General features: G+C 45.5%; 1 protein-coding gene across 3 annotated transcripts; it reads left to right on the forward strand.

Annotated features, from left to right (window-relative positions):
• The first annotated feature begins 8,352 nt into the window (after positions 1 to 8,352).
• LOC119160072 (uncharacterized) lies at positions 8,353 to 15,248 on the forward strand. Of its 3 annotated transcripts, XM_075887776.1 has the most exons (5): positions 8,406 to 8,525; positions 8,722 to 8,789; positions 11,344 to 11,430; positions 12,735 to 12,869; positions 14,672 to 15,248. In XM_075887776.1, the coding sequence occupies exons 3-5, from the start codon at positions 11,370 to 11,372 to the stop codon at positions 15,097 to 15,099; spliced, it is 624 nt and encodes a 207-aa protein (XP_075743891.1). In that variant the 5' UTR covers positions 8,406 to 8,525; positions 8,722 to 8,789; positions 11,344 to 11,369; the 3' UTR covers positions 15,100 to 15,248. The 3 variants fall into 3 exon arrangements, with proteins under 3 accessions (XP_037268708.2, XP_075743890.1, XP_075743891.1); XM_037412811.2 differs by lacking the exon at positions 8,722 to 8,789 and having other exon boundaries at positions 8,353 to 8,521; XM_075887775.1 differs by lacking the exon at positions 8,722 to 8,789 and having other exon boundaries at positions 8,393 to 8,554.
• The last annotated feature ends 655 nt before the right edge of the window (positions 15,249 to 15,903 follow it).

A 15,903-nucleotide genomic window follows, 5' to 3' on the forward strand; every position in this document is an offset into this window, starting at 1 on the left:
GACGTAAAATGCCACTCCTAAAACCAGCAGGTCTCCTTCAACCGATAGAACCACCAGAAGCCTCATTCACACAAGTGGGAATGGACAACACGGATGACGCCATTCCAACTTGTTTTTGGCCGGACGGTAACGACACCTTTAGATGCAATGTTACCTATTGACAAGACGCCTGAGAATTACTTTGACGTTCACGACTACATACAAAGAGCAGAAGAAGCCAGACAGCTGGCACGATATCGCATTTTCCAACAGCAGAAAACCGACACGCATCGATACAATCTGCGAAGAAGAGACTTCCAGTACGCTCCAGGAGACAGAGTATGGTTGTGGGTTCCTGTACGAATACGTGGCCTGTCAGAAAAACTGCTTCGCCGCTATTTCGGTTCGTACAGAGTGCTCCGCCGCGTTGGCTCGCTCAACTACGAAGTTATGCCAGAGGGACAGGATATTTCATCCCGACGGCGGCATCGCACGGAAACTGTGCATGTCGTCAGGATGAAATCATATCACGACAGGCAATGAAACGCTGAAGACACAACGTTATTTTACGTTAACCACATCCCCGACGAGGGTTTGTGAATGACTGCCATGCAACTCGTTTGACAGAAGCATCAGGACGATGCACTCTGGAAAGAGGGGCAATGACACAATGTGACTTCAAATTACGCGCGCTAGCAAATACTTGTGCCTTCTAGATGATTTGCGACGCACGAGCCTGCGGGACCCAGCTGCGCGCGAACCGTGTTGGAAAAAAGAAGAACGTAGAAGAAGAGGTAGAAGTGAATCCTCGAGACAATGTAACTATGTTATTATTGTGCGCCAGAGTATCGAGTATCATCATCATCATCATTATTATTCTCGGGCACAAGCTCGCCCTGCCTACGTTAGCCTATTGAAAGAGTTCATTGAAGAGTGCGTTACAATAAAATAGTTGAAATCAAGAAGAGAAAATGGACATGGGCCTGGCAAGTAGCACGTAGACAGCATAACCGCTGGTCGTTAAAGGCCACTAACTGGATTCTTAGGGAAGGGCCCTGCTTCGGTGGTGTAGTGGCTAAGGTACTCGGCTGCTGACCCAAAGGTTGCAGGATCGAATCCCGGCAGCGGCGGCTGTATTTCCTATGGAGGCGTAACTGTTGTAGGCCCGTGTACTCAGATTTGTTGCACGTTAAATAACCCCAGGCGGTCGAAATTTCCGGAGCCCTCCACTACGGCGTCTTTCATAATCATATAGTGATTTCGGGACAATAAATCTCACATATCAATCAATCAATCAATCAATCAATCAATCAATCAATCAATCAATCAATCAATCAATCAATCAATCAATCAATCAATCAATCAATCAATCAATCAATTCTCACTGAAGGCAAGCGGGATAGGGGGAGACAGAAAGTTAGGTGGGCAGATGAGATTAAGAAGTTTGCGGGGATAAATTGGCAGCAGCAAGCACAGGACCAATTTGACTGGCGGAACTTGAGAAAGGCCTTTGTCCTGCAGTGGACGTAGTCAGGCTGATGATGATGATGCTATGGGAAAAATGGCAGATCCCACGTACCTGAGAAATAACGTTATGCAAAGCATGCGGAAGGAAGGTGACCGTGTAGCAATGTTTTATTGAGCGACACGTCATAAAATGACGCTAATATATGTAAAAATTGTACACGGACAGACATATGTTGAAGAGTTGCAGATGCTTGCACAATCAGTTGTTTGCACTTGCGCAACGATGCCAACTCGAACATGCGTATTAGCAACACCAGAAGCTGATATGAAGCGCTGATGCTCGCGACGATGTTGGCCCTGGACACTGCTACGTAAATGAACTTCAGCGCATGGCACCTAACCACAATTGACGTTAACCCGACGTGACGGCTGTATCAGAAGAGTACATATGTAATGTTTATAAAAATGGGGTGGCAGCACTGCAACCACCATTGACGTTTTCACGAAGGTTAGCGTCTATTTGAAAAGAAGTTTCGAGACAAGGCGTAGGTCTGTGGTAAGATGCTTCACTGGCACGCAGAATGCTTGGGTTCGATACCAGCTGGGACCGTGGCATTTCTTTTTGGCATTCGTGGGGCCGACGCTACCGATGTTGTGTATTTCTTATGCTCACGTGCTAAAATCGCCCTCGTGTGTTTTCGTCATTCCAGGGTATACATACTAAAAGTCAATCTCCTGTGGCACATACCCGCATAGCAGCCGCACATACGCCCGTGGGTATGGGCCACTGTCTGGCGGGAAGTGTTTGACGACGTACGCGACGGGATTGTTACATTATTCATATCTTGACTGGCGCGTCATGTTCGTCAATACATCTTAGCCTCCCAACCTAATAATGGTTCATGCCAAGTTAAGAGGGTGCACGCGAGAGCACTTAAACGTGAGGTGCTATATAGACAGATACGGTCAAAGTCGCCGAAGTTCGCCAAGAAATGTTTCGCATTAAAAAAAATCAGAGGAGAGAGGGAGGAGCATGAGCCCTTGCTACGGCACTACCTCCCTGCTACGCCTTATTTAGGTATACACAATCACTTTTTTAAGTATAAATGTGTACTTATTTATTTGTGCACTTGTAGGTAGCACCTAACTCTACAATATTTAACTTATTTTCTTTCTTGTACTCTATCCTGTATCATCTATCTATCTATCTATCTATCTATCTATCTATCTATCTATCTATCTATCTATCTATCTATCTATCTATCTATCTATCTATCTATCTATCTATCTATCTATCTATCTATCTATCTATCTATCTATCTATCTATCTATCTATCTATCAATCAATCAATCAATCAATCAATCAATCAATCAATCAATCAATCAATCAATCAATCAATCAATCAATCAATCAATCAATCAATCAATCAATCAATCAATCAATCAATCAATCTATCAATCTATCAATCTATCAATCTATCAATCAATCAATCTATCTATCTATCTCCGAGGAGTTCTATGGGACGACCACCTGCGAAGGAGAATGAACCGTGAGCGCTACTGCCCACGTGGAGTGGATTGTCAACCCGTTGAATATGAAGGGTGCGTAGCGTAGACCACCGTAACAAGGCCCAGCTATGTGGTGCGGCTTGTGGGGAAAATTCGCCTTGCTTTGTTTACAAATGCGACGTTTCAATCACTTCTTATTTTCTCTGACGTCAATCACTGCTGCATTGCTGTTTCTGCAAATGGCAAATTCAGAACGCTCGAGCGAAGTGCCCATGCACGGCGGTCGAACCGATCGAAAACATGCTCAGGGTGAGATAAGTTCCGTCGCCTACCATGTAGTATCAACGTGAAGGGGTGCATCCAACGATCTCCAATATAGCAGAACGAAATAGTGAGAACGAAAAGCGACGCATCAACTCGCGCAGTGTTGAACCGGCTCGCCTTTTCCAACGAATGGCGGTAATGCATTGGTTCCGTCGCTCTTGCTCATCAGGCCGTGTGGTTAGCACCATGTTGCGGGCGAGTATTTATAGGTGTCTGAACACTCGAATGCACAGCGATTGTTATTCGACACCCCCCAAAGTTTTGGCCGCCAGACATACGATGAAAGCCGCTTATTTCACTACGGATTCCTGAGCAATGTGGAAGCACACGTACAACGACGTAGGTGTCACTACGGCGGCCGTCCGCTTCTTTCCCCATAGTAATGAGTAGGTTCGCCACCTATTGCGCTTCAGTCGGCGCGCAGTAGACGTATAGTAAAGCTAAGTGGACGCAAGTGAAAGTGAAGTTGAGGGGGAAAAATGCAAGGCTCAGGAAGAGAGAAAGGATGACAAGAGAAGGAATACAGAGAAAAAAAAACAAAATGAAATAGAGGAACAGACAGCAAAGAAGAGAAGAAACAGAGAAAGATAGAAGGCGAGAGATGAGTAGACACAATGAGAAAGATGCATACACAAAGACTTGTAAAGAAAAAGGAAGCAAAAAGAGACAAAGAGAAAAGCGAGAGAGAGGAGAAGACCGATAGTAAGAGAAAATATAGACAGAAAAAGAAAGAAGAGAGAGAGAGAGAGACAGAAAAAAACGCTAAGAAGGGAACCACGCAACTGTCTGCCTCAAAGTGCAACACCTCAGTGGTGGTTCGTAAGGAAAGAGATAAGGAGGAATTATAAAAGATGGAGAGGGAAGTGAAGATTCAGAGGAACGTAAAAGACTGGGAGATGGTTCGGGAAGTCCGCTGAGGAGGCTCTGATTGGTGAGCGGTCGTCGAAGAGGCGACATCATGGACGGCACAACCATCAGCCACGAAATCCACGAAGCGTCTCCTTCTTCAGCGGCGGTGACTACCTTTGCGTACACAACTTGATTATGCTAGCTGTTTCAACTTGTGGGTAATAGAGGAAATGATGCATAGCTCGTTCCACGAACGGAATCTTGTCCATAGTCACTATACGTCTTGACATAACTGCAGTATGCTGCGCATGACTGTAACTGATCACTTGGCGAAGTTACTGCGACGTTCGTTGAGTCGCTCGACGTGCCACGCTCCAGGGCCAATGTGAAAAGTACTAACTTTCTTTTCTCAAATTGAATACAACAAAAATTATTTTCGTGCACACTGGGAGCTTAAGATGTCATTTTCACGTCAAAATATAAGGTGACTGACTGCCGAATAACGAAGTATGTAATTACATACTAATTGCAAACAATAACTGGAACTCGCACAAAACAGCATGTTGCTTCATTTTCCTTGTTGTAATGTAACATTGAACGCCATCAAATTATGCTATGTTATATATGCACATTTGTTGATAGCGCATCACAATTCGTGCCCGAAGGAGTTATTGATGGTGCACCATTTTTTTTCTTCACAAATTTTCTTTCTGTGCCCCGTATCCTGCTGCCGAGAGAAAAAAAAAGTATCCTGCAGCCAGGTAACATATAGTCAACCGTAGTTAATTAGATACAAAGTGTTTCGTGGTGGGAATCATTTACTCCAGTTGCAGTCTAACCATTTCCACAAATTAAAGGAATAAACGTTTCACGGCTCATTCGAGGAGATGGTGGACAATTTCTCGAGAAACAAAGTGAAAGAGGAACCACGCTATCTCATGGGAGAGAATGCCATTCTAGCGGAAGCAATTCAACTCTACTCGCGCTATGCTATGCGCATTTTTATTATTTTTCTATCGGCGACTCATATTACCTTTGAGCACATGTAGTGGTTTGCTTAAAGACGCCTCGACTAATAATTCAGCGCTACCTGAAAAAAACCCACAAAAGCTGCTGATGTCATTACACGAAGAAAAGACGAACCGTGACCTGTATTCACGTGCCACCTGCCAAGGTGTACGCGGAGCAGTTCCCGAAGAATGTGACAGTAGACGGACGCCAGTACGAAAACAGGTGCGTCGCAGCACGTTCAGTGTGTGCCGGAGAAGGCATAGGTAAAATCAAAATGAAACTCTTGCGGTTTTATGCGCCCACAGGGACAACTACTAGTAAAAAAGGAGGACCCTGCGTAGCAAATAAATAACCCTAATTCATTACATCTCTGCGGCGCTGCAGGAGCCAGAGAAGAGTTCGTCTTTAAATCAGAAACCGATAGTGTCGAATTCGTCAGGTGATTTCTAACAAGGCGAGGCTAGGTCACGCCGATTCTGTTTTGATGAGCGATCGGTCACAGGACCGTCGCAACATACGACGAATGCGAGGACGTATACACGATGGCTCTAGTCAAAGGCCGAGCACGAAACATGATGAAAGGCTTGCTTTACTTTCTTGAGAGGCATAAACTGCCACGTTTTATCAGATATAGCCACGCGCACCACACCTTCCGGAATGATAACGCTGTGGTTATCGCTTATTGCGATTTTCTTCTTTCCATTGCCTCCTGTTAGCATGGAGCCCATGAACGCGACAGACAGACAGACAGAGAGACAGACAGACAGACAGACAGACAGACAGACAGACAGACAGACAGACAGACAGACAGACAGACAGACAGACAGACAGACAGACAGACAGACAGACAGATAGATAGATAGATAGATAGATAGATAGATAGATAGATAGATAGATAGATAGATAGATAGATAGATAGATAGATAGATAGATAGATAGATAGAAGGCTATGATCCATGTGTTCTGGACCTGCTTCGCATAAAGCATTTCACATAATGCTCATCATCATTTTACTCACCGTCGTCGTCAGTACATTATTATTTTCCCTCCAAGACGATGGACTCTTGCATGATGTCTAATTTATCCTGCACTACAAGCTGAATGAACCTTATGCTAGCATATTTATTCGATGGAGGCGAAAATGTTGTAGGTCAGTGTGCTCAGATTTGTGTGCACGTTAAAGAACCCCAGGTGGTCGACATTTCTGGAGCCCTCCACTACGGCGTCTTTCATAATCATATGGTGGTATTGGGACATTAATCTTGACATATCAATGAGTCAAATCGGCACATTTTATGATTTTATCACCCTACTAAATACACTCCCGCCCCATCGTTGACATTTTATCACCGCTTACAGTGCTTTACGTTGCTGTAATTGACCAATGGTCGTCTGCCGTACGTATTTACACGGCATGCGAAGGTTCTTTACCTCTTGATAACAACTCAAATAACGGCTACCACTGTTTACTTCCTGGCCCATTTTCCTCCAATAATAAATGTTACGCATAACGTTTTGCGTTGCATCGCTCGCTGCGCAGCCATTACCTTTCTTTTACAGCAGAGCTATTATGGTAACAGTTTGTCGTGTGTCGCAGATATAAAATTATCACTGTCATGAACTTGCCGCTGCTGAATTACCGCCCAAACATAAAGTACGGATGGATAACGAGAGAAGCTAAAACATGCCCACGAATTTCGCTGTGACTCTGCTTTAGGCAACTTGAAGCAAGCTTATATGAAGTTTACATGGCGTTTATATGCAGTTTATATGGAAACTGTTCATATAGAGATTCTCGGCCACATTTTGCCGTCGCCATGATTTATTGTGTATGTATGTGCATGTATACGTATGAAAACGCGCGGATAAAAATTAATCAGGATAAAATTTCTAAGCCGAACTAGCGTTCGGCTTGGAAAGCCGAATCAGGATCCGAACTAGCGCCTCTCTCCGCTGCACGCCGCCCCAGATAAAACCACGTACTGGGCTTGCACCGCTGAAAGCTAGCTATTTCTGTACACAATTTACTCCTGACGATAGCATATCTAGGAGGACAACGCTCCTACATTTTTTTTTCTCAGTTTTAAAACAGTCCTTGAGACGCGCACGAAAAAGGGGCCCCTGTCTGTGTATGTACACACACACACACACACACACACACGCACACACACACACACACACACACACACACACACACACACACACACACACACACACACACACACACACACACACACACACACACACACACACACACACACACACACACACACACACACACACACACACACACACACACACACACATATATATATATATATATATATATATATATGAATGTCACGTGAACGAGTCGACAATTGTAGTGTACTGCTCAAACATATTTCAATCGGCCTGTCGTTTTTCGGGCGACATTCCCATTTCTTTCTATCGCCTTTATTACTTCGCCCTTGTGACGAAACTTTGACCTTATTTCTTTGTTACCCTGCAGGTTTCTTGCCCATACTTGAGCAAGGGGCAAAATACAATGATCCGTCTGCGCTTGTGTAGCACAGCACTTAGTTCTCATACGTGATAAGAGAGGGCCCGCGTTGCACGCAATCCAACCCATTCGAAACCATCGGCGCAATTGCTTGTTATGAAAACCCAAGGTCCTATTTCTGCCCCTTCCCCATAGTATGGTGTCTTTCCCCTGTTATGGAATGACCTGGAACGTAAAAATAAACATTTTCCTTGGCCGGGGTCTACGTATCACAAGTTAGTCCTGTCGACTCATCAAAGCACAGCTGCTTATACTGGGGCAAACATGGGAGGTCGTTAATGACGAGGAGGCTATAAGCAAATGTCGACGTTCTTCACGACAGGAAGCTCTCGGACTCCCTCGCTTCACCGTCACCTCACAACGCGTAAAATGGGAAGCCGCGATAGGATCGAAAGCAGCTGGTTCATATTTGTTGGTACGCCTACATATAGCGAAGCTCACAGTTGCTCCCATCGATATGAGGGGAGCTAGCGTGGTTGGTAAATATATAGCGCACGTCTCCTAGCTTTCATAAAGGGTGAACATCCTTTAGAGAGTGCTACGACAGAAAGTAACAGTAAGAAGAAAAGAAAAGAAAAACGCAAGTCACGCGTATAGTGACTTTTAGTAAAGACTGCGCTCAGTTTCACCTAATATATTGTGCAGCAGTTGTAAGTGCCCGCAAGTGCATATAAAGCAGCACGTCGACGTGGCGAAATGAGGACAACGTGAGTGAAAGACATGACGCGCGTGGTCGCTTGTTTCTCTGTTCCTTAAGGCCCGCGCCTGAAAAGTAAACAGGTGAGCTTCTTCTGGAACGAGCAGAGCTGTCCATACGTACTCCAGGAACATCAGTCAATGGTTAGTATGCAAGAAGGGGGCGTGGCAGGTAAGGTAAGTACCTTAGTTATCGCATGGTGTGGGTTGGGATGACATCCCGTTGGCTTCCATAGCGTATCTGGAACTTGTACTGGAGGGCGTCTCGAAGACAACTTTCACACCAGCGGCTGAGGTCGATAGCGAGCGGGACTTGTTCGCTGAGCGACTGATTTTCGCGCAAGCGCTCCCAAATGGTTCTTCGACTGCCGTCGTGAAGCCTGTGGGTGGTGCCAAAAGGACACAAGAGGAGGCAGGTGCACCCTCTCCTCTGAATTTCAATCTGCCCTTCCCCAGCACTCCACTTTTTCAAATGACACCTAGTGAAAAGAAAATGTTTACATGCTTTAAAATGGCACCTCATGTCTTGTTACCTTCGTCGCACCATCCGCATCTTGCCTAGTTCGTTCTAATAGATGCTTATGATGCAGCACCGACTGTGATTTATAGGAACCATGGGCCAAAACATTGCCCGCAGCTTCCCTCGGGGGAACACTGAGGAGGATGCGGACCATATAATTGGTTAACGGGGTGTTAAAGTGTGACTTACTTGGGTCGATGGCTAAATTGGTTAACGTGGTTGTGAAATGGGGTGTTAAATTGCGACTTACTTGGGTCGATGGCTAAATTGGTTAACGTGGATGTAGGAGGGGGTGTTAAATGAGTGAACACGTACACACGTATGCGAAAGGGCGGCGCTGGTCGAAGGGACGTCGATCATTGTGTTTGTGGATTCGTTGGAATTCATTTCACCGCGACCTTGGACGTCGACGCGCCGTACAAACCAACCGACGAGCGGCAACTGAGCGAGCGAGCGCCGACCTTGAGTATATATACAGCACGACGGCGCATGCACTGTCAGCTGTTGAATGTTCTCGAAGCGCGACGCCACATGCGCGTCCACTGGAGAATCAGGAGAATTGTAGATGTCGAACGCGGTGTGTAGAGGAGGAAGGGTGCACAGATGGTAGAGGAGTGAAGCGCGCGCGGTGTGTAGAGGAGGAAGGGATGCACAGATGGTGGAAGAGTGGGCGACGGCGCGACGGCGCATGCGCGCGCGTCAGCTGTCGAATGTTCGAGAAGCGGTGCGGACGGCGCGGACGGCGCACTACAAGGCGCGAGTATAAGATGCTCCGCATCTAAAAGTGGTGCGCAAAGACAATCTCGCCACTGCGACCCGTGAATGTCGTTAACTGGAATAAGAGCTACGCAATCAAGATTACAGTGATATGTGACATTAATTCCACGGTGTCAGTTCTTGGGAACGAAGATGTCGTGAAGAAGTTACGCTGTCTCAGCGAACCATAACGAAGACCGGTGAAGGCGCCTTGTGCGAAAATGCTCGAAATGTGTGTTTGCCCGTGTATTCGTTTGCCCCTTTGCCACACAGCGCCATCGTTGAGGGAATCGAGTTGCTTTTGCGACTTTTTTGTACTGCTGGCTGGGAAAAGGCCACAAACACTGAGAAAATGATAATAATTGTTGGGTTTGACACACAAAAATCGCAATATAATTATGAGAAACACCGTATCTAGTGGAGGGATCCAGGAACTTAGACCATGTGGGACTCGTTGACACTTGCAACCCGAAGTCTAAGTACACGGACCTTAAGCATTTTCACTTCCATAGAAAATGCAGGTGCCACGACCGGGATTCAATCCAGTTGAGGTCAGCAGTTGAGGATATAACCACTAGATCATCGCTTCGCGTAACACTGAGCCAATGATACATGGAGTATTGTTGTTTCAAGTTCTTTTATATCACTTTCGGTTGATATGTCAAGGCCAGTACTGGTTTAACTAGAGGGACACGGGGTGACAAAGGAACAAAAAGGAGACTTAGATTTCGGTTAGATTTTGGGGTGTACGTGTCAAAAAGCCCCAGATGGTCTAAATTTCTGGAGCCCTCCCTTTGACGTGGCTCTGTTTTCGCGCTATAACTACCGTCATGCCATACCAACTAGCCCAAACCACCACACTTCTAAGGACATGGAGGCTTTCGACAGGACCTTCAAAATGCTTTTTTAACCTTTGCTGGTGTTCTTGCTGCCAGCAGGTAACTACGGCATGAAATTCGCATTGGTCGTTGAATGCGGCATATGAAAAAAATATAGCATGACTGACTATATCATCATCATTATCATTGTCATCATCATCACCATCATCCTGATTACGTCCACTGCAAGACAAAGGCCCTTCCCATGTTCCGCCAGTATAACCGCCGACTGTATAATAACGGGATATATATATTCATTGTTTTTACAATTACCTGCATTTATTCAGTCCTTATTCAACACTAATTGTTATTGAACACTTGTTGAGCACTTGTTCTGATTCAATACTTATTCAGCAAGCGGGAAGTGTTGAATCCATTCGACACTTACTACTTGCTGGCAAAGGGGCAAACGAATACACTGGCAAACACACATTTCAAGCATTTTTGCACGAGGTGCATTCACTGGTCTTTGTTATGGTAGGCTTGCTTTTAATTTGGTCCGCGGAACACTACAAACAAATTATGTAAATTTCATGCATTTATAGTCTGTATCTCAGAATGCGTATCTCAAATTGTTATACGTGATACCTATGTGCGCCGGGTACCGGCATATCTGGACTGCCGGGGTATTTTTAACTGAGTCCGCGCCACTGTAAAATGTAGACACTAGGCAATATGTTTCACGAATACGGAAGTGTACGTTAGCTATCCATAACGATCTATTTGAAAGACTGTACATGACAACCATATTTGTGTCTGAAATACGCACAACCGTGTCACTTCAACTAATCTCAACTTTCACTTCATTTCAGTGTAACAGACGAAAGAGGAGAATAAAATGTTGGGAACAGCCTTCTCTGCCATTTTTCTCACAGCGTTTACCTCAGGCGCTGCTTCAGGTTTGTCACAAAATTCTTCTTTTCATGTTTTAAATGACTGGAAAAAAATCACAGCATATATACGGAGTGAATGATAGTGAGTGGTCGAAGCGTCAATTCGTCTATCCGCTTGACCGTCTATCCGTGCGTCCATTCGTGCTTCCGTCCAGGCGTCCGTGCATCCGTCCTATTGCACACACTGCTATTGAACCAACGCCATCTAGGAAATGAGACGAGAAATGGTGATGAAACAGCGCCATGTATTATGTTGTTCGGGAAATACTACCGGTTACGCCTGACGCGTGGGACAAGGTTAGACTAAGAGGACCTTCGCACCCCCCCCCCCCAAAAGGGGGGGGGGTGTTGAACCCAAAAAGCGAGATAAAAAAGAAGAATGTTATGTAACCGTTTTCTCAAGCATTTCTTACGCATGTCTATAAGCAGCCACAGATGCAATTCTAATATACATGAAAACAGCAATTTAAACAAGAACTGATACGGATGTATAGTCAATGTCATGATTCAAATAAAAAAAATTTGCCGCGAACTTTTTCTACGAAATCGGCCAACCTTTGATCTAGCGGCGACACTGTGTCCGGACGTCATCACATGACGCCGCGTTGTGTGAGATCATGATGACGTCACATTTGAGTCATCTGTAACAGCATCCCGTCATGATTAGTTATGATCAATTATGTTCACGCCGACAATCACTTTTCGTGTCTGATGAGTATTTTAAGAATTTTGCATTAATAAATCAGTTGTACATCAGCGCCTCATTTGTCCTTCCTTCTGTCATCCCTGCCAGTATTCGTGCCACTGTAATTCGTAGAGCGTAGTTCACCAACGTAAAACAGTCGGTAGATACGCAGTCGATATTAAACTCACAGTAGATAAGCAACTTGCACTAGATATGCAACTAAATGATAACGAGGACGGTTCTCATGGTATGGTAATTGAAAAACACGAACGACAAAGCTGAAAGAAACACATACAACAGGACTGGCGGTGTACTTTTAACTGACATTTACTTCAAGCTAATCATTCATGCTCCGTGCATCAGGCGCATACACGCACGGTTTGATGTGTCTTATCTTCAAACACAAGCTTCGTAATTAAATCAATCACCTTCCAATATGCATCGGAAGAGCTACTTCTTTTTTTCCCCCACCAAAGATGGGCAGCTGACACGCTTATCATCTGCCTTCTTTATAAAGGTTCCTGTTGTAGGTGTTTCTTTCGTCTTGGTAGTTTGCGCTTGTCAAGTAACACTTACCAACTCACCCAACTCGAAATATTGCTATTAATTATCTTGGCTTTTGCAGGGCGTGGCCTGCTGCAATACAAGGTCAGGTACAGCTTGGCGGATGTGACCATCTACTGCTTGCCGTCACTGCCCTGCCAGTGTCCGTGCGAGTATGGCATCGAGTACCCCAGCAGGTGCGGCATGTGTGTTTGCCGTGAGTATACCTTGCTACTTACCTCGTCGAAGCTCAGTTCGTGTTCGTTACGCTGGTGCTATACAATTGGACCCATAGGCGTGCACAGAGTTTCCAGTCGGAGGGTGGGGTGGCGCCAAAGGTTCGTCGCAGCGCTCTTCTCCCTGTTAGGTCTTTGCGTCCCGCTACCGCTCGCAGAGCTCCCCCTCCCTATTATGTCAATGTATGGAACTATCTTTGCACACCCCTCTTAGGTTAGGGGGGTGCGAGTGAGGGGAAAGAGGAAGGCGCAAAGCATGATATCATGGAAGTGAGCAAATGTGATTGGACGGGACACCCAATGTAAATTATCTCAGAGTGGGACAGACACAACATTGGGTGGAGCCCAATTTTTAGGTTGGAACCTACTCCAGAATATCTGGAGTTTATGCATCTAGAAGCACAGAAAGATGAGATTCTTTATCAAGAATCATGTTGTTGAAAGGCAAGTGTGCTAGCACGGACACAGAAAGGAAAAAAAAAACGGAATATCCACGGAGTGCATGATGATGGGTGGGGCGAAGCATCCGTCAGTTCGTACTTGCTTCCATCCGTCCGTGCGTCCGTCTGTGTGACCGTTCGTCCGTCTATGCGTTCGTCTGTGCGACCATCCGTCCGTCCATTCGTGTGTCCTTCCGTGCCTCTGTCCACCCATTCATCCGTCCGTGCAATCGTCCATCCATCCATCCGTCCACCCGTACATTCATGCGTCCGTCTGTCTGTGCGTCCTTGCGTACATCCGTCCGTCTGTGCATCCGTCCATCCGTGCTACTGCCTCTGAGTCTGTCCGTGCATCTGCCTATCTGTCCGTCCGTGCGTCTGCCCATCTGTCCGCCCATGTAGTGAACACTCACAGTATCTCCATCTCGCATCTTTTCATCATATGTTCATCATATAGAAGTACCGCTATTCAGCGGACATTCCGAGGACAAAACTAGGGGTAGCACGGCCGGACTAGAGGAGCAGCAAGCGCGCACTCTCTTACAGCCCGCGATTCGTGTCTAGCTAACAGCTTTCACCACCGCTAGTTCATGGCACTGAGGCCCAACCCTCGCTAAACCTTGCTAAAACCAAGGAAGTTACTCCCAGTGAGTTTAACGTGACAACCTTTTCTGGTCACATAGTGCTCAAAGTTCATCCTTCTGTGTTTAGTTTTTCTTTTAGTAAGCATCAAAATCAAAGCAAGTTTTATTGGATATTAGGTCACTGATAGTCGTCTTTGTTGGTTGTAACAACTACCTATTCATTTATCATTAACGTGCGCAGGTTTCCTCCTCAATTCAAAAGAGTGTGCACGTGCCGCTCCTCTTGCCCTGCCGTGGGGGTGGCTGGCTACCTACTACTACTACTACTACCACTACTATTACTACTACTACTACTACTACCACCACTGCCACTACTACTACTACTACTACTACTACTACCACTACTATTACTACTACTACTACTACTACCACCACTGCCACTACTACTACTACTACTACTACTACTACGACTACTGCTACTACTACTACTACTACATACATCGCGGACGCCCGACCCATGGCTTAAGGTGCTTAGCCCCTAAAGAAGAGGGAAAAGGCGTTTGGTCCATCTTATCTGAGTCTGACATCATGATCATCTTATCTGATGATGATGATCGGAGCCTATTTACTTAGCATACGTAAAAGGTATACCAGTCCTACGGTGACGGGAGTGCCCACAGCTGAATACACGTATAACTAGTGCATATAACTTTGTACGTATGCTTGTGTACGTGACACAAGGTTTCATTCGGTTCGCAGCGTCGTGCGGTACGTGCTCCTCGGCCTGTTACTACAAGGTGAGACCAGGAGAGGCCTGTCCACGATGCGCACCGAGTGAATATTGTTTCGGTGAAAGCGCAAACTGGCTACACAGACCGAGGTACCGGTCGCAGCTCGTCTCAGCCCAGCCGAAAGAACCGGAAAAGCCGATGCCCTCGCAAAAGCCGAGCCATTCTGATGGTACCAAGGAACCGCAAAAACAGAAACCTTCGACAAAGCCGAAGGAACCGAAAAAACCGAAGCCCCACAAGACGCCAATCAAACTGGATACAGTCGAGAAATCGGACGTGCCGTCGGAACCAGAAAATCCGATGAATCTGGATACACCAGAAGAGCCAAGAAGTCTTAAAGATCCTGAAAAGCCAATAGAGTCAGAAAAACCCAAGGAACCAGAAAAACCCCACTAACTGGGAAAAAACTATACATAAAAAAAAACCAGAACACTCGGCGGGCTGAAGCCATTTTTTATTGGAATCACCTAGAGAGACTGCTATTGAAAGGAGGTTTTATTTTTAATAAATGCACACGAGGACAATGCGCGCGCTGATGGAGCCTATTATCTGTGTCAACTCAAGTTTGTGCTGATTAATAATTTAAGTTTATACTCATTTTATATTGCATCAATAATAGCGCACGCACGCACGCACGCACGCACGCACGCGCGCACACACACACACACACACACACACACACACACACACACACACACACACACACACACACACACACACACACACACACACACACACACACACACACACACACACACACACACACACACACACACACACACACACACACACACACACACTTAATCCTTTACTCATCGACTTTATTGGTCCGAACCCTACAAAGATAATGATTTTTGTATCAGCAGTGATTTTATTTGACATGTCTTGAAACTGGTTTCAAAAACTTGCAAGGCGCTTTGTTCGCAAAATGCAAGCAAAATAATTTTTGAAAGTACGCAAATGATTGGCTTTACTGCAATGCACTGCGCAAATTGTCCTAACATCTCCCGTTTCTTTAAAATTGTTGTAGAATATTTCTTGGAAATTTAAAAACTGATGCGCACGGAGATGGGAGCTAAAAAAAAAAACTCTTCGAAGCATTTGTGGGCTTGTTTTTGCATCTATCGTTGTCTAGTAGCGACACTTGGGGACACGGTCGTCGTTTGACTAGATCATTTAGTAAAGAATATGCTGCTTTCT

Source organism: Rhipicephalus microplus, chromosome 3, assembly GCF_043290135.1.
Source record: "Rhipicephalus microplus isolate Deutch F79 chromosome 3, USDA_Rmic, whole genome shotgun sequence".
Taxonomy (NCBI): Eukaryota; Metazoa; Arthropoda; class Arachnida; order Ixodida; family Ixodidae; genus Rhipicephalus; species Rhipicephalus microplus.